Source organism: Hirundo rustica, chromosome 8 (assembly GCF_015227805.2).
Source record: "Hirundo rustica isolate bHirRus1 chromosome 8, bHirRus1.pri.v3, whole genome shotgun sequence".
Taxonomy (NCBI): Eukaryota; Metazoa; Chordata; class Aves; order Passeriformes; family Hirundinidae; genus Hirundo; species Hirundo rustica.
This window is the reverse complement of record NC_053457.1, coordinates 32,746,146-32,765,417: the sequence shown is the minus strand read 5'-3', so window position 1 is coordinate 32,765,417 and position 19,272 is coordinate 32,746,146. Positions and strand designations below refer to the sequence as shown.

At 41.8% G+C, this 19,272-nt stretch overlaps 1 protein-coding gene across 4 annotated transcripts in view; it reads right to left on the bottom strand.

The window, feature by feature from the left end:
* Positions 1 to 1,161: 1,161 nt before the first annotated feature.
* Positions 1,162 to 19,272, bottom strand: part of ZRANB1 (zinc finger RANBP2-type containing 1) — a 40,158-nt gene continuing 22,047 nt past the window's right edge. For all 4 annotated transcript variants that reach the window (XM_040072197.2, XM_040072199.2, XM_040072200.2 and 1 more), the window contains exons 4-11: positions 16,929 to 17,116; positions 15,270 to 15,423; positions 12,834 to 12,905; positions 11,869 to 12,067; positions 8,461 to 8,581; positions 7,478 to 7,607; positions 3,510 to 3,739; positions 1,162 to 2,071 (exon numbers count right to left, since the gene is read on the bottom strand). In XM_040072197.2, coding sequence (XP_039928131.1) covers positions 1,853 to 2,071; positions 3,510 to 3,739; positions 7,478 to 7,607; positions 8,461 to 8,581; positions 11,869 to 12,067; positions 12,834 to 12,905; positions 15,270 to 15,423; positions 16,929 to 17,116 — 1,313 coding nt within the window. In that variant the 3' untranslated portion in view covers positions 1,162 to 1,852. The remainder of the gene's footprint in view (positions 2,072 to 3,509; positions 3,740 to 7,477; positions 7,608 to 8,460; positions 8,582 to 11,868; positions 12,068 to 12,833; positions 12,906 to 15,269; positions 15,424 to 16,928; positions 17,117 to 19,272) is intronic.

Here is a 19,272-nt window from a genome sequence, read left to right as displayed (position 1 = left end):
CAAAAAAAAAAAAAAAAAAAAATCCCAGTTTAGAAAGGGAACTGGAACCAGGACCATGTGCTCATGAAGAACCCCTGTAGTTATCTGGGGTTGTGTGGTGAATTTGGGTCACTCATACGTGGCAGAGCAGCATTCATCCTTCACCTGGAAATCTGGGCATGCACCAAGCAGAGGAAATCTAATGGCCAAAAAAGGTGAAGACATAATAAACCTCAGTGGAATCTAGGACGGGAAAACTGCAAAATTAATACAGTACTTCATTATTTCTTTACTTTCGGTGTCGTCACCAAGTTTCTGTAGGAGTTGTGCACGTTTCAACACCATCTAAGCAGCATTTGGAAGAAAAAGCAGCAAGTTCCTCAGGGTCTCCATAGCTCTGAACTACATAAAAATAGGTGCTATGGGGCTTCTTTCCAAATTCTAATTAAAACAATTTCATCTACCGCAAAATTTCTTAACCACCACACCATCAAAAGTGCTTTTCAAGACAACCTGAATTGCACTGTGTATGCAAAAACTGGCATTAACCTTTAGTGTTTCAGTGAAATTCTTAGATAAACTTTATCCATTACAGGTTACATGGCTAAAGTTATCAAATATAATAAAATTTCTACTGGAGAATATACTCTGAACTTACAGTCTTAGGAACTTACATAAGTTTAAGTATGGCCACATCAATCAACATGCAAGAAATTCCCAGGTTTACATACTGAGAAATATATAACAGTGCTTTTAAACAACTTGAGCATAGATTCTTCTTTTTAATTAGAACTGCCAAGTGGATTCTCAGTAGATTTAGTGACTGAGGAGTAACCTTTAAAAAGGTGTTTTTTCATTTGCAGCAAAGTTTGAGTGATCAAAAAATAAATGATAAAAATGATATAATTTGTAACACAGCAAGACGGAGTTTTGACAAGATTAAATTCTAAATTGTGTCCGAGTTCTCAGATCTCACACAATTTTGTTTAGTGTATGCTCACAGGAATAAAATCCCTATCTTTTAGGTCACTTCTCTGAATAAATATCCTTATGTATACTAAAAGGAATCTATTAACTATTAGGAAAAAAAAAAAAAAAAAAAAAAGGCAAAAACAAAAACCCCAAAAAGCTTTTACAGGAAACAAATCATTTCACTCAATGAAAATTTAGCTTCTCTTCCAGTTTGTTCCGTAGAGTTTAGGCTTTATTATGTGGGCACAGCAATAACTAAAATATTAGTAAAATAACGAATGTATTTTTGCTTATGACTTGCTGTGGATATCTGTGCAAACAAACAACAAAAAAAAAACCCTCTCACAATCTGGCCTGGGCACTAGTGAGATTTCACAGGAAAGGGCCTTTCAGGGAAATGTGTCAAGAGTATCTAAAAGGTGATGAAGAAGACCAGGTTCTACTGTAAAAGAATCTCAGAGGGAGGAGATATCCATCCAGCTCACATGTGCTTTCAGAAGTGCCCTTAGCTGAAAAATTTCTCTGCAATAATTAAGATGCTGGTATACGTTTCCTATTACACAACCTCTTACACAACCACATGCGGTACATTTATAGACAGATTTACAGTCAGAAAGAAAAATGGGGTTGGTTTGGTTTGTTTTCTTTTTTTTTTCCCATCTTGATAATAAAATTAGCCGGTTTTTGTTTCATTTTTTTCGTGTTTTTATACAAACTGTAGTCCAGCCCACTTCGGCTCTGTCCGGGCAGCAGGATGAGCGTCCATCCTCTCCCAGTGCCGTGGGAGAATCCTTCCCAGCACGTATCCCCCACACCTGGCTCGTTCCGCACCCAACCGCTACAGCACGACGCTCACTCGGGCTCACGCGCTCCGCGCTGCTCCTTTGCACTTTATTGCCCCTCACTCATCGTCGTCATCCTCGTCCTCCTCGCCGTCGGACAGGGACGTGCAGGGCCGGATCTGGCGGTAGCGGTCGAGCCACTTCTCCACCATCTGGGTGACCAGCGGGTGGTTGCGCCGCCGCGAGCTCTTCTGCATGGCCACCAGGACCCCTCCCTCGGTCACGCAGCAGTCCAGCCACTCCCGCAGCAGCTTCTCCTGCTGCTCCTCGTTGCCTATCTTTGGGGGACAGAAAACACGGGCAGTGAGGATTCCCGAAGGCGCGGCGCCGTTCCTGCTCCCAGCGCAGCGCGCTGGATTCTCCTCATCTCGTCTAGCCTCTGTTCTAGGTACCCGCTCCAAGGCATCACACCTGGAGGCTCCAAAAGGAAAATTTTTGCCCACTGCGTTTTCAACCAAAGGTTGAAGGCTCTGGAAGTACTCTCCAGCTCTTCTCCCCAATTTTACACATGTGTATTTGTCTGGAAGTACTCTCCAGCTCTTCTCCCCAATTTTACACATGTGTATTTGTCTGGAAGTACTCTCCAGCTCTTCTCCCCAATTTTACACCTGTGTATTTGTCTGGAAGTACTCTCCAGCTCTTCTCCCCAATTTTACACGTGTGTATTTGTCTGGAAGTACTCTCCAGCTCTTCTCCCCAGTTTTTCACCTGTGTATTTGTCTGGAAGTACTCTCCAGCTCTTCTCCCCAATTTTACACGTGTGTATTTGTCTGGAAGTACTCTCCAGCTCTTCTCCCCAATTTTTCACATGTGTATTTGTCTGGAAGTATTCTCCAGCTCTTCTCCCCAATTTTTCACATGTCTCTTTTGCAGTATGGCCTTCAGTTATTTTTAAGCAACTATTTATCTACTGTAGGCACCACACATAAGGAGGAAAGTCCTAAAATCGGGATTTCTGGATTTACAAACACATTTTTAGGTGCCAAAGTTCTTGACATGAAGTATTTTCTCTTCTAAAATATAACAAATATCATGGCTTGCTAAAGAAATATCCCTTTCTAGACTTGAAGCTTGTATTTTTCTCCTTTTATTTACAGAATGCCTGCTTTCTGCAATTATTTCAGTTTTCTAGCCCTCCCTTCAGTGAAGCAGTCCCATGTCTTTATCATAGTTATTAAAGCAAAAACGAGTTGAGTTTCATTAGAATAGAAGGTGGAAAATGTTGCAACTGTGGGCCAATATTTGTGTTGCATCTTTAAAGGGGAAAAAAAAAAGCCAAAAGGCAGATTTCAGTCTTGCCTTAGTGACAGAACCCTTATTTTTGTGTCCTTTTCTAGGTATGCTGATATTCAGTGTTCTCAGGCACAGGGTGGGATTGTTGGGGTGTCCTGTGCAGAGCCAGGAGTTGGACTGGAGGATCCTTGTGGGTCCCTTCCAGCTCAGGACATTCTGTGATTCTATTTTATGATTCTGTTTCTGTGATTTACATGTGACAGTGAAGTTACCTTCCATTTACACAGCTGTAAATAAGCATCAATTTTGTAGGAAAACACCTTTCAGAATCGCTTGGAATGATGGGGAAGGGAGCAGTATTAATTAACCAGAACTGCACACTCCCTGTAATTCTCTGGACACCAAAAACTCAGGGGGCTACAAAGATTGCTGAGCCTCAGCGAGCAGCTGTGACAAAGTCACCACCCGGTGTTTCTTTCTTACCTCTTGAGCAGAAAGGAAGTGAATGTGCAATAATTTCCTCTCGCTGTCCACCAAGGGTAGAAAAGTAACAGTAACATCATCGTCAGTGTTCAAATTAGCACCAGCGCCTCGATTGCCATAGCCATCGTTCTCCATGGCAACCAGGGCGGAGAAATGGCCCCTCGTGTAGCCCAGAGCTATGGGGCTCTTCCAACAAAAACTCTGTTCCCATAACAAAGGCAAATACACACCTGTGGGGAGTGAAAGCACAGCGTAAGGCTCACAACTGCTCTTCAGTGAGGAGGGATTTCGGCCAAAACCTTGTGGTTTGGGCCAAACAAAAGCACATCACGTTCGAAGCATACGTGGTTTGGTCTACACTGACAAAGGCCACGCATTTCAGTAGAGCTAATTGTTATTAATTAACAGAAGTATCTTTGCAACTCTACAAGTTTAGACGCAAAAGATTACAATCACAACCAATTACCACAGCCCTAAAATTTACCGTCTATAGTGCAGCGATGAACAACAACAACAAAAAGGTTAGAAAAGCAAAAAGCAGCCTTTTATGTTTGGTAACTCTTCTTAAATTGAAGAAAAAAAAAAAAAAACGGATTCTGCATCACAGAAATAAAGGCTACAGTCAGATGTCTATTTTTACCAGAGCAAAAATTCCACCATCTGCTCACAAAACTTATTATTAAAAGAACTCGCTGCACAAAATGTTACTCAGCACTGATGTAACCCATCCCAGAGAACGGGACTGCTCATACACAGTACTCACAGATTAAATTAACACACATCAATTATTCAGAGCAATTTAAAAAAGGAAAAAAAAGCACCAAAAAGCTGATACTACTTTGCTCAGCTACAACCAACACCTGATGTCACAGAATTCTGAGAAGAGCTGCACTTTTTCTCCCCACCATTATTAGCAATAAAGACAGCAATTCGCTGGAGGTCTCAAAATAAAACTGGAACACCTTTCTCGCAGGAACATAAATAATTCTTGGTGTGCAGTGCTGCAAGACAACTTAAGCAAAAGCACAGCTCACCTTGTGACAGGTTAAAAATAGCCCCACATAAACTCAAGTGCACATGTAGCATAGCAACCCCTCCTAGTGCAGCTGCTGCCGCAAACACAGCGCTGCTCTGACAGAGGGAAGGGCAACGCTAAAACGGGAATCTGAGGCAGGGCTTTGGAGGTTCTGCTGAGGTTTTGAGCTCATCTTTTTGTACTGCAGTAAAAATTAGTGGAGGCTACCAGTAAATGGTTTTCTCCTTTTCCTCCCTGCCTTGTTTTTAAATCAGCTGTCAAGAGCTATCTAAAAGTCTGGTCATTTGTTTAAGAGTCACACAAGTTTTTTACAGCACCTCGATTTAAAGACGGATCCTTTCAATACCTTCTAAGGCCTCCCTTCCTTCTGTCCCCACTATTAAGTCTCACTCTAAAGCAATGTCAAACACAAAAGGTGAAAAACATGGGATAAGGGTTCACCAGAAAGTTTCGAGCCTTTGCACTAAGGGAAAGAACCAAACATCCAGTCAAAATTCAAATTTAACTGAAGATGGCATCCAGTCAAATGTAAGGAAGACAGTCCCTCAATTCCTGGGAATTAGTTCTTCATGCACGCAGAGCACAGCTCTGTGACCTTTCAGGACTGAAACTCCTCTGTTTGCCTCCATCTCTACACTGAAATTCAGCAACTGTTTGAAAATCTTCCTTCACTATTGTTTTATCCTGGTGAAAATTCCACACTAATCATTTCCCCAAGACAGAAGGCTGTGCTACATTTTCCATTCCTCCTCATCAACTGTGATGAGCTCCACAAGAAAAAAATTTCAAGCATTGCCAAGGAGAGTGTCTAGTGCTCTTAGAGTTATAAAAGTCACTCTGATATAAAGCCAGAAGGTCGTGTAACAACAGTTGACATGAACACAGGCTACAGAAAATAAAGAATATGGGCTAACACCTATCCTGGAGCCACCCACACAGCACTTTGTTTCTCCAGCCTGACCTGATGATCACTTCAGTCAGTCATCTTTTTTCCTGTACAGTTTTAAAAGCTGCATATTTGTGCTACTAAATACATGTGGCCAGACCAGGAGGGTCTGACCAGGATCATGGTTAGGGCTTGAGCAATCAGAGCTTCCACCACTGAAGCTTTAGTATGTAAAGAATTAACAGTCAGCTGGAATCTGGGAAACAAGGCTGGCAATTATGGGATTCACAGCAGCTACAGCAAGGATGCCAAGCTGGAACAAGGAATCCTTGGGAAAAAAATTCCTGTCAGGGAGAGCATTTTAGGAGTGGCTAAGAGGGTGCTACAAACTGAACCATGATGTTGAACAAGCATTAAATTCAATTCCCCATTTCTATTATAACCCACTATTATAGTGGTTTGGGTTGGAAGGAACCTTAAAGCCCATCCAGTTCCACCCCCGTCCAATCTTCCACTATCCCAGGTTGTTCCAAGCCCTGTCCAACCTGGCCTTGGACTCTTCCAGGGAGTTTTCTGGTGGATGTGATGTTAAACAGAGGCAGGGACACCCCAGCACTCCTCAAAGCTCCAGGCACTGAGCACAGCCCACACACAGGCCCAGAGCAGGAGACTCCTCCTGGCAGCCCACCCCACCCCACTCCCAGTCTGCTCAGCTGGGCTTCAGCTGTGCCAAGGGCATTTGATCAGCACACATTAACCACAAAAATGTGGCTGGGCAGGGAGAGGAGCAATTCCAGGTACTGTGACACAGGACTCCAAATTCACCTGTTCCCAGAGCTGTTTCCATGTATGGATGGAAGTGGCTCGTGGCAGGCAAATCTCAAGTCGTAACTATTTGGCTGTGTAAATTCCTGGAAACCCCTGTGCAGCAAAAAGGTTTCCTTCTGGTTCACAGAGCAAGAAAATTTCAGCACATTTAGGCCATGTAACACTCGTCTGCCTCGATGCCCAAACTAGGAAATCAAACCATTTGCAAACCACTAAGCCTTGGAGTTAAAAGCAACACAAAGCTGGAGTGTCAGATTTAAGTGACACAAGTAACTGTTCCTTCCCAGCCTTTCATCACTGAAAGAAAATTTAACACCCAGCTACAATGACTACTAAATTTTTAGACTCTTCAAAAAAGTAACTGATTTCCCTACATGAAGTTTTGTTACTGCCCTAAACTTAGAAGCCAAGACTCTAAAGAGTAATAAATTAACTGCACAGCTTAGGGTTTTCTATAGATCACAGGCTTGCCTCCTTCCAAAGTCACCATACTTTTTTCTCTCAAATCACAGATTTTTGGGAAGTCCTGAGCTAAGCTATAAATAAAGAGTGGGTCATCATTAACCAGAAGTACTTGAGGCCATGAATATGAACTGTGGGCAAAACAAATGTCCCAACCCCCTGGAACACACACAGTTCCTTCCCCGTGGGTTCTGTTTATAGCTCAGTTTATGCAGATGCTCCCAATCCCCTCTCATGTTTTATTGTTTGAATAATAAAGTGTAACAGAGGGAAAAGTTGCCCAAACACAGATTTGGCTTGCAAAGCAGAAAATGCATCTTTAGAAATCTACAGATGTTAAGTCTAAGCAAAACTGGACTGAGTCATCTTCATGTTTATCTTAAGGACAGTAAGGCTGTCCTGAAAACAAGGAGGAGAAAAAGTCAGAAAGAACCTGATCAAGCTATGCAAAATTACAGTACTAATGAGAAATAAGTCACTAATCACACCACACTTGCTGTAAAGCGTGAATCACTGAAAACCAGATAAATTTTCAAGACTCCCTTTAAAGTATCATGGAATTCACTTTTACAGGCATCATGCCCACTACAAAATGAAGAAATGCAAGTCTGGGGAGTATTATTTTGTTCTTTTTAATAGCAAATGAAAATTTACCTACAAGACTGTTCCATCCTTTTCCAGATGGTCACTTCATGTCACTACTGATTTACAGCCCAAACTTGTTTAAAAGTGAATTTAAAAAAATGAAAGGCTTACCTTGGAAGCGGGTATATCCTAGTGTTTCTCCCCGAAAACTCTTGTAATATTTTACTCCATAAACTATAATTGGTCTTCTAAGAATATGTGCAAGTACAAAAATGTGTGTCTGCTCCAAACTCGCTCCAGGCTGAACCAAACACAAAGAAAGACATCACTTGAAACAGAACTTACCATCCTCTCTGCTTTGAAATTTGAAAAAAATAGTCTTCAAATTGAGAGAGAAAATGCTTTTAAACAAGGATAAAGCTTTAACAGGAAGAACAAAAGACTGGAAGATTATTGGAAATAAGGAAAAACATTTCAGCTTGTCAGCTGTCAGTAATAATTCTCTGTCCTATTGCCCAGATTCAATGTAATGGATTTCAGTCCCCACTTAGAAGTGAAACTCCACATAATGTTAGGTCTAAAAATAATTCCTTCATCTGAGGGCACTTTAAGGCAAATACCTTCTGATGATAGGAAAAGGGCACATCCAAAACAGATCTCAAAAAAAAAAATAGCACCAAAATCATGTTTATACTTTAAAAGAGGAGCTAAAAATATTCCCCTAGCTGGAAGCTTATAGGAATGTAAATCTCATTTTGGAGGCGAGTTATAAAATCTCAGCTTTTTGCTGGAGTTTGAGCAGTGTTAGCTGACAGATTTGGAGGTGTGTTTTGGGAGGTAAAAGTGCTGCAGGAGCTGGATATTAAACATAGGATTGTCTGTTAGTTTGCTCTACAGACCTCACTCTAATGCCACAATTCTTTTTTTGTGTTGCATCGCTTAATAGGAAGCTCAGAAATGACAATTTCAACTGAACCTTTTTATATCAGCAGAAGAGTTTTACCCTGTAAGATTTTAAGATCATTGGCTTAAGAGGATGTTTTTCCTTCACACAGGAATATTCTTATTCCCAAAAAACTCTTCTAGACCTGAAACTTCTTTCCAGAAATTAAAATACCTTCTCCAAAAGCCCTCTGACAAAGGGCTTTTCTTACCTGGCTTGCAAGAGAGAGAATGAATGCCCAATCTTCCTGCCACTGTTCCTCTCGCAAGGAGAAATGTAAACCGAAGCTTTGGGAATACCACGATTCCCACTCTTTCCAGCGTGTGTAGAACCTAAAATGTTAAGGGGGAGAGAGAGAGAAAATGGCAAAGGCAAAAAAAATATTTACTCAACCACCATAATCCTGACAGCAGTATTTAACCCTTGTAATCCTTCATCACAAGAAAGGGGAAGAAAGAGAGCAAGCAGCAGGAGAAGTGGATTCTTTTTTTTTCTTCAGGAGACTCCATTTATTAAGCTTCATTTAAGAACCACTTGGAAAGAAAAAAAAAGCAATGCCTACAGCAAACACAATCCAAGTTCCTACCAGGTTCCTGCCTAGTTTGATACTTCTTGCAGTAGGGCTTTTTTAAAGTTTTACTTCGGCTTATTTAACTGTTGATATACAGGGAACATAAGACATTCCATTAGTTGTTCATTCTTCTCACACACTCACAAAAATGTAGGTATTTTCTATTTTTAACCACATCAGGAGTTAATTAACTTCAAAGTACTTGCATATCAATTTCCAACAGCCCATGGTTAAGAGGCAGAATCTATTTTATACCAGATTTTGGAGCAAGGCGTTGTAATTCCACGTTACATGGAGCTGTAAAGCAGTGTGGATAAGAATCAAATATGCAAAGTGGGATTTAGTTTAGTCATAATATTTCATTTAACCATTTACCAAGAAAAACAACACATTAAAAGGAAGATGTTTGCTTTTTAAAATTTTAAAGTCTGTCCAATCACCACATTATGGAAAAGCTACAACTTCATATTAGGAACTGGGATTTAGGGAACAGTGCTAAGCCAACTTTTAAACAATGGCCTTTACTGTGAGGACAAAGAAGCCATTCTGAAGTTTCAGCTTATTAAAAAAGTTACTGAAATGAACTCATTTAATTAAAACCTGAGAATATTAGCAGGCAGCGAGTGTGTGTGGATAAGATCTTTCCTATGCTTTCAATGAAACTGGAATCACTCTAAAATTGACAGCAGCCACCAGCCAGGCTGGGTTTCCTGAGTCCAGCTAAAACCTTTGCATGGCTTAAAATTCCTACTATTATGATATCTGGATAGGTTTGAGCTACTTGACAGAAATATCTACAGGGAATCTTCTGGATGTATAGTTCAGATTTTATCCAAACACACCATCACTTCTACCTTTGCAGCTGCTAAGTATTTTGCCTGTTTTCTCTCATAAATCTCTAACAGCACTTTGTGCTAAATTAATTAATTCCCAGGCCTCCTGAAAGAAATTTAATCAGAGTCTGGGTGAAGAAAAACAAAGCAAAACAACAACAAAAACTCCCACAGCACCAGAGTGAGAAAGACCAGAAAATTCAAGGGAAAAAAGAAGAAAAAGGAAAACACCAAACTACTCCCTAAAAGCTGGACTGTGAACGTGTTCTCCTAAAGAAGTTTCTTCGCTGAGTTAGTCAGCCATGGACAAAATTTTGATCTCATTTAAAGCAAACTTTTCAGGTTAACACAAGAGAACTGAATGCATCCATTAAAGAATGAAATTCTGAAAGTCAACTTAGGGCATGTGCCCATTCTCCAGCAAAAGCTAATGGTGGAACACAAAGAGGGACACATCAGAACACACTTTTGTATAAAGTAAAGTGGAGTTATTGAAAGGTGAGTGGAAAAGACTCCACAGGCCAGAGCCTCTGGGAACTTCACTAGGGAGCTTTTTCCGAGTATCAGACATAAGACTGTCCCTGGTAAATAGATTTTTCTTTGTTCAGCATCTAAACAAACATAACAAAACAAGGTCAAATGAGTTACATGAGTGTCTTCTGTCTGACTATAAAAATACCCATTTTTAAGTGTCTTTGTGGAGGCTTTGAAGGATAATTCCACTGGATAAAAGTTTAAGCAGAGATTGCATTTATGAGCCTGTTCCAGTGACGACATCCCTTCCTATCAGCCACATCCTAGCCCACAAAATTAAATGTATCTGCTCAAATGGAATCTATACAGCACCTACAGGATGTACAGAATGATCAAGTTACAAAAAATCTGGCTAAAAGACCCGTTCTAAAGACTTGTTCCTAACAAGGAACATGACTTGTTCCTTGAAGACTTGGTCCCTTGAAGGAAGACATCAATCAGTTAAAAATTATGCTCCTGATAAAGATAAAGATTACGCAAATTCAGAGTAAAACAAAATTTCTGTCTAGACATAAACTAAGAAGCTTAACAAGATTGAACAGCCTCTAAATGAGAGTTATGTTAAGATACAGCAGTAAGTCAACCACAATTAACACTGACATTTTGAGAGATTTGGTCCAAAGCTCAGTCGTTTGCAGCACGGTTTTGGGTACCATGTTTGGTTTTGTTACCATAAAGAACAAAACCTGATCTATCCTAAATTTCTGTTCTGGCCTTGTGGGAGCTGCCTGTGATGCCAGCGACATCCCTGCATGGTTGAGATGCACACTCCATGCTGAACAACTCCAAATCCTTTCAGACACTGCTTCCTGGGAGAATTGCTACTCAAATACCACTTTCTGGAGTCCAGCTCTGGATGCTAATTTGGGGAGTTCTTCCAGCAGCACAAAACTTACTTGCAGGTACCCCTAAATTAATCTTTGTTGTTGACCTCCTGTACAGCAAAAGGAGAGGGACAGGCTCTTTCTGCAGGATGTGCTGACAGTGTTTCTCCTGTCCTTGACTACAAGAACATCAAAGAAATTATCATCTGTGACTTGGATTATCAGTCTTTATCAGTTTATCCCTTAGTCCAGGACACCCTGGAGAGCTGCTGGACACCACTGGGGGTCCAGCTAAGATTATCACTCTAGCAGAAGGAAATCCAACTAAAGAAGGTTGTCAGTGCAAACAAACAAAGGTTGTTTTACAGAAAGATAAATCAATTTTATGGCCAAATGACAGAAACAGTTAAATGTCAACACCCTCTGCTTCACTGCCATTATTTCAGCAGACAGAACGGGGATAAAAAGAGCAATCCTGAGTAAAGCCAGACCTAAGCAGATGGAATGAAAATACTGCAAAGTTTATAAGGAATAAAAGGCCCACCCTTCTACTAACAATCTTCTGCACAGCTCCCAGCAAGCAGCAAGCCCATGGCACGTGCAGGATTTACACCGCAAGGACACGATTTCCAGCTGCAGTAACTGTGCTGAGTGTAAAGCATTTCAGCGTTTGAAACGCCATTTGCTGAGCATCACACGCCATCCCCGAGCTCACGGCGTCCAAGTTTCCAGTGCTGGGGTTTAAAATGAGAGGAAGATCCCAGCTGGGACCGGGGCCACTCGACAGCTTTGAGAGGCACAACAACCCAGAGGGAACCAGGGAGGGGTGGCTGTGGGGCTTTGCTGCCCCGACTCACCAGTGGGAGCAGTCGTGTAAACTGTCGTGCAGAGCCTTGCGCAGCACCGAGTCCTTGTCGTAGATGCCCCAGGTGGCCTGGAGCACGGAGTCGAGCAGGCAGTCCCCGGCCGTGCGGTTCCAAAGTGCGTACAGCCTGCTGTCCAGGCGTGTCCCCAGCTCCAGGGACCAGTTAATGATGGGAGACTCCTCTTCCAGCTCTGCAACGGCACAGCCGCCTCTTAAACACGCCGCTTGTTTATCCCAGGCATTCAGACAGCAAGACAATAATTCACCCCTCTGCATGGATAAAACCCTGCTTTCCTTCACACTACAATCAACAGCTCAGCTACACTGGCTGAGGAAATTTCTTCTACTGTCAGTAAAATAAACCAAAACCTAACGGCAGCATCACATCGTTTGTTTGAGGATTGTCACTGAAATGAAAAGATTTTTTTTTCAGTTTTCCTGAAAAAATCTTGTGACTCAAAAGTGACTTTTAAGTATTTTTTTAAAAGCTCTACAAACTTGGTTTCTATGATTTCTACAGACTCCATTCTCCCTCTGCCTCATAAATAAGACTGGAAATGTTAGAATAATTTTACATGGGCATGCAGTGATGGGACAAGTGGTGGGGATGGCATCCCACTGCCACAGAGCAGGGTTAGATGGGATGCTGGGAAGAAATTGTTCCCTGTGAGAGTGGTGGGCCCTGGCACAGACTGCCCACAGAAGCTGTGGCTGTCCCATTTTGAAAGCTGCTGGTTTGGAGCAACCTGGTCTAGAAGGTTTTCAAGGTCCCTTCCAGCCCAATCCATGCTGTGACTTTATGAGTTCCAGGGTGAAGATCAAGTTGAAACTATCAAATCTCTATTTAACACATGGACAGAGCCACGTATATACAGACATATGCAGTTTATTTTCAGCAAGAGACACGTTCTCTAATGAAAAGCCAGGAGTGATCCCAGCTGTTCTCAGTGCATTTACCTTTCTGAACATCTCTGTCAAGTACTTCATCAAATAATTTTTCCTGGACTGTGGGCGGTAAATCTTCAATATCTGGAAAAGCAGAAAGCAAATACAAGAGTCACTTAATGTTACTGTAGAAGAGCTGTCACCAGCTGTGGCTCAGGAGAACTCACAGAACAGCTTTTGCCCTGTCAGCCCTAACACCTCCTCTGGAAAGCTCATGTCACGCGTGACCCAACGCTTTGCAGAGCTGCTGAGGCAGGTTTGCATCTCAGCCTCACTGCCACACCTTTGCAGAAAGGATCCTCACAGCCTGCACAGGGTTAAGACTGGATTTCTCCGAAGGAGAAAGTGGAGAACCACTTTGAGGTGAGAAATTATAAAAAGGAGTATTTTTACTTTCAACTCCATTGTATTTTAGCACAGCTTCAATCTTAAGCAAGGTTTTCCACCCATCTGGAATGGCTTCCCCTCTGCAGTCTATCCCAACGCACAGGTACAGTTTGCCAAGTGATGTGTTCTTCTCTGGAACATCCCCTCCCTTTGTTATCTCATTCAGGCTTCAATGAAATGGTTCTGAGAACCCCAATGGTTTGCAGCAGGTTAAAAAACAAGAAATGGGAAAACTATTGAGCTACGCCATGGAAAATGCCACTACTGACAGCTGCTCCAAGAGCATTACAGAGAGAATTTGCAACTACCTCATAAAAAAGGGGATAAAAAGGTGGAAAACCATATCATGGGCAGAACTCTTTTGTGACTGCTGTATCATTTAAAACAACAAACACTGTCACACATTCTAAAACTCAGCTTGTGCCACACAGTAAATATTTGCTCCTGGCCTGCATTCCAACAGAGGATAAGCAGTAAAGGGTTGCCAGGCAGAGCAGCAACCAGAGAAACTTTGCTGGTTTCAGCACAAGAATGAAACTTAAACACGTGAAAGTTAAGGCAGTAAATAAAATAGGAACAGGAACATCCAGCACCCCTTCAGGCACTCTAGGGGATAAGGACTGGGGCCTAAGTGGTATTTCAAGGACACAAAGATCTCTCGTAATTGCAGTGTGGTAGCTGCCAGTCCTGCTCAGATGTCCAATACCCCAGGGCTTCTAAGTCCACATTTAGGCACATGAGTTGCTACTGAAGCACATTAATGCCTGGGGCAGGCAGGGTGATGGGGGGTGGTCTTTTTTTTTTTTTTTTGTATGATTGATTAGGATTTTTTAAGATAAAATTGCTTGCAGTGATCAGCAATCAATTTAAAAAGCTTTGCACTCTAACATCCAAGCACTGGCTTTTCAGGAGGATCCAATCTGTTTATTTGAAAGGTCGAGTGGAAACTGGTTCCTAAACATTGTTCAGGTAATATCTGACCAGGATCGTGTGACTTATACTTCTATCCTTGGAAATGCTCCCTGGAGCCAAACTGCAAAAGATGGTGCAGTTGGCAAAGTGTGAGGAAAGTGGAAAGTCTTGATGCACAAAAGCTTTTGAGCAGTTTTATTTCTTCATTACTTAATGGCCATTACATGTGTCAAAAAGCTGTGCAGTGTTTTAAGATGTCTCTCTTGAAAATACTAAAATTCTTAAGCTCTGGAGAGAACATTTCTCCCATGTGTAATGAAATCCTTCTGTTGCCCCTTTGCCCTCTCTCCCCTAAAAGCAATTAAATTTTAGTCTCCCAGACATGCCATACACCCACCCCACGTGCCTCTCTTGATCCACAGGGTACAACTGAACGCAGCACCCCAATCAGGTACACAAGTGGTAAATATTATCCAGACTTTTTGAAGAGGAGATGAGGTAACACTCAACCAAAGGTGTTCCAAATAGGATTCTTGAAATGTTTTATAAAAAAGACAAACAGATCTGCTGATTGGCAGAGTTTGCAGCTGCACATTTTTTTACTAGTTGTAGCATTTCTATTAAGAGGATACAGCTTTTGAAGATTAAAAGGCTTCTAAAAGCTCCTTGTTAAAACTTCCTCTTGATCTCAGAGCACCTCAAAAGTATTCAAAAAGTGCTATTGCTACAACTAGGTAAAAAGAACAGCTCTGGGCCTCAACAGAAGGGACTGAAAGCTAAAACAGCCATGTGAAAAGTCACATCATGGACCAGAAATGTCTGGGCTCCAATCTTCACTTTAAATACAGCTTTTCCTCAGAACACACCACTTCTCTACCATTTCTTCATGTCTAAGTAGGACAACAGATGCTCAGTTCACAGGAGTAATGTATGGATTGAAGTGGGCAAATACTGAGCAATCAAATTCAGCTACTAAATCTGACCAAATAAAACAGGTCTTAATAAATAAAACTCTTAATAAATTAATTAATAAGGCTCTTAATGACTAAAACCTACACACGCATCACCAGCAGAAAGTCTAAACACCTCGTTTTCAACTAGTGACCAAGCAGTAACATCTTCCAGCAGGAAGAGGGGTTTTGTAGGTACCTGCAGGTAACGTAAACGTCACAAGGTCAGTCAGAAAATAGCAAGCAAAGTCTCCCTTCCGCTGATGAAGGGACGCAGCGATTTCACGGCGGATTTGTTCCGTGACCTCTGGACACACCATGGCAGGAATGCACTTGGCTGCATGTTGGGATACCTGGAACACAACAAAGTTACTGCACTCAGGATTATCCCAGTAAATGTCAAGATTTGGGAGGGATGACCACCAGCAGAGAGGATTTGGTTAGCAAAGAATGCCAGAGAATTATAAACACTGGCTCCCGGAAAGAGCCAAAGTTTAGTGACTCTTAATGAAATGCCTTGTTTGTGATGGAACTGGTAACATAAATCTGGTTAAAAAACATCTTTAAATTGAAGAAGTGAATTAACAGGTGACCACTCCCAGCTGAAAAAGAGGAAAAAAATAGGTAAGAGCTCATAAAAGCAATCTCAAATCTCACGCACGAGTCAAGTCTAGATTTAACAAAACTTTATTGCCATAGCACAAAACAGTTTCCTACAATCTTCCCCAAAACTATTAAGCTAAGATAGTTAAATTTCTCCAGTTCTAGTCATCACTGGCAGCAGAAACCCATTCAAGGATGACAGACAAGTGGCACAGGGATGACACCAGATGCATATAAAGAAAACACCTTTAAGACCCACATTTTCACTCATTCATATCCTAGAAAAGGAAATTATCACAGGGGCTCAAACACTACTAAGCATTTCCAGAAATGGCAAGATGAGTCAGTATTCCTAGGCACTGAAACAAAACCAAACACAAAAATCCCTAAGATAGTATTTCAGTAAATTAACTTGTTTTTAAACATGTAACTCCAACCTCACAGAGTTATGTAAGCAGCACAAAGCTACTGATATTCGTAGAATATAAATATATACTCAAGGAATTAACTACATTTGTCTTGCTTCATCTGCTCTTTTTAATTATTCAACACTGAGCCTTCCATCATCTTTATGTGCTTTGCAGGCAAACAGCAGCTTTCAGAATCGCACTAAGCATGAGGGAAGGAGGCAGAATAAAAATCTGGCCCATCATCAGGTGAGGACCCAAAAAAGGTAACAGAATTATTTAGAGGGCAAAGATGGAGAACAGCAGAGGTCACTAGAAGTGAGGTGACACAAGGAAAACGAACGTGGAAGAGCAAAACAGAGGAACAAGTCAGTCTATAAAATGGGCAAGGAATAGTAAAAAAAAAAATGCAGCAGTACTGCAAAGCAAGAAGTTTGCCTCTCTCTGGAAAAGAAGCTCTCACAAAAGCCAGCCCAGGTAGACTTAGTCATTAACAAACTCAGAACAAACTCGGCTGTCATTGATGGCAGTGCTTCGCTTTGCTTTGAGAGCATTTCCTCTCCCCCACCCAGAGCACAGGAAGCCTCACAATAGCTCACTTCCACTGCCAGTAAGGTCACAGCGTGTGCCAAGACCGTTCATTAATGACAAAACTGAACATCCTCAGGACCATCACAACAGAGTTCCTTTAGGCAAACTCACTTCTTGAGGAGAAATCCAAGGCACAAGGCAGCGATTCACGCATATTCTAACACGGCCACAAATCAAAGCTGCGCACCGCCGGCTGCACACAGCGGTGCAGCTCCATAAAGCGCTGCTCCATCCCTGTGAGGGCCAGGGGAGCTCACCTCAGTGAGGAGGATGGCCAGCATGTCCTGCCTCTGGAAGCGGATGGCCAGGTGCACGAGCGTGTAGCCCACGTCGAAGGCGGACGGGCGGTTCAGCAGCCGCACCTCGTCCGCCGTCAGCTGCCGGGCGATGTCCCCTCCTGATGACTTGTAGGCTTCCACAGCAGCTAAATCGCCTTCCACAACTCCTGAGGGCAGAGAAACAACACACAGAGTTCATTTCAGACAGCCAGGGAGCCATTCTGGAACAAGCCACCTCAATTATCAGCTCACCTGTAGCTGTTCTGATATGGGCCAAACAGATGATGATCAAGTGCATAGCAAGAAACTGGCCAATTTTAAAATATTTTAAGTAGAAAACTATGGAATATTTACACCTACCTCATCTCTCAGACCATTTCTATTACCCATGCTAGCTGGAAAATGTTAAGAGATCAAAAGCCAGCTCAGAAGTGGACCCATGGTAAAACACCAAGCAGTAACATACACGTGACCATTTCATTTGACCAGATAGAAAGTCATTTCCTCACAGTACAGAGATTACTTTGATTATCCTCTCTTCCCTTTTATCTCAAAAAAAAAATTACTAGATCATAGAAATAGGATCCATTAAAAGGTTTTTGGACTAAAAGTTGGTTTTTTTCCAAACACTACAAATGGGACAAAAGCATAAAATTTTCTCTTCAGCTCACTATCTGCTACTAATGGAGCCTGAGAGTTTCACTCAGGATATTCTATAAAAACCGAATTAAGGAGAAATTAAATACACTGTGTGTACCTTCTAAAGCAAGATGGGAGGAACAATGAATGACCCTAATGTCTTCTAGAGTCCCTGGTAATCTTTGATTTCTGTGCCATGCTTCATATCAAGACCAGCCATGCTGAATGTATTCCACAGCTGCAGTTATCAGAATACACTATCAGTAAGATGTGGAGCTGCTAACAGGATCTGTTCCAATATAAGACTTCCTAAATTTAGAAATTCCTTCAAATATATTCTATTTTAGAGATGTGGCTCATGAGAGAACAGTGCAGTGCTGAATTGAGGAAACAGAATAGCGTCCCTAAAGCCATCTTTAGTGGAGAAGTAAATAGAATCTCACTCCTGAGAAGCAGCCCTTGTTGCAGCAGCTCAAGCAGAAAAGAGCACAGATGACAAATGAGAAAACCCTGTCCCTATTTTCTGCAGCTAAACCTCATTCCCAGCCCCAGAGAGTCAGCAGCTGAGTGCGGGCTATGAAGCTGGAGATTGAGACCCAACGCCATCTTTCACTTCATCTGCTCACCAAGACTCAAAAGCTGATGAACAGGAAAGGTCATCAGACCCAATCAGGACAATCACTCCCACTCAGGACTTGAAATAAAAGAAAAAAAAAGGAAAAAACCACAACATTTCCCACCCCCTCAAACAAACCTCTCATCCCAAACAAGCAAAAATCCCCTACCAAAATTAAAAACTCCAACACAAGAAACTGAGGTGGCTGCTAGCAGAGAAGCACACTAACCACTGGCTCCTGGTTAATCCAGGATTTAGAAAAGCATTCCTAGCTCAGCCAAAAAGTATCATTTTGAATGCTGAGATTATAAAGCTTTCACAAGAAATGCAGGGGGGGAAATGGATTACCAGTGCAAGACATTTCTCTACAAAGTTATCAGCTGTGCTCTAAAAGCTTCCACAGGTCACAGTTTGATTATTCAACACTGGTCTGAAGCAGAGAAGTTCCAAAACTGCAAATTTTAGCCAAACAGTGTTTATCCACTCACTCCAAAGTCCTACCAGGCCAGGGCAGAAGGAAAACCATTCAGGACAATATTGTTTAGTTTTCTGCTGCATGTGTCTGTCTCCTGTAAGGAAGACATTTCTGTTCCTCTCCTGCCCTACTGCCTCATTCAGTGCCTGCCCTGTATTCTCCCCACATGAGTTTTGTCTGTCCAGTTTCTTGCTCTGTAGGAGTCAGAAGTGCCAAGTGTAGAACTTTTTTTCCATGCAAGCATATTTTTGCCACTGATAAGGCAATTCTTGACGGCTGTTGCTATGATCATTCCAACCAAATACTCCAAAATTACTTTATTTAGTGTGTGTGTAGATTTGTATGTGTACACAGATAACAAATCAAATTTCTCATGACCTGCCCTCTTGAAACAAGTTACACCACAGCTTTGGCAAACCCAAGAATCCAGGCAAAAAATAAACTTGATAGAAGAGCAAGTTCTCTGCTATCTTATGATATCCTGATTTTTATATTATTACATTGACTTAAGAGAAGCATCTTGTTAAAGACAAAAAGCCACACCACCCTTTTTTGTATTTTAACCACTCATACTGACATGGCAGAGACTCCTG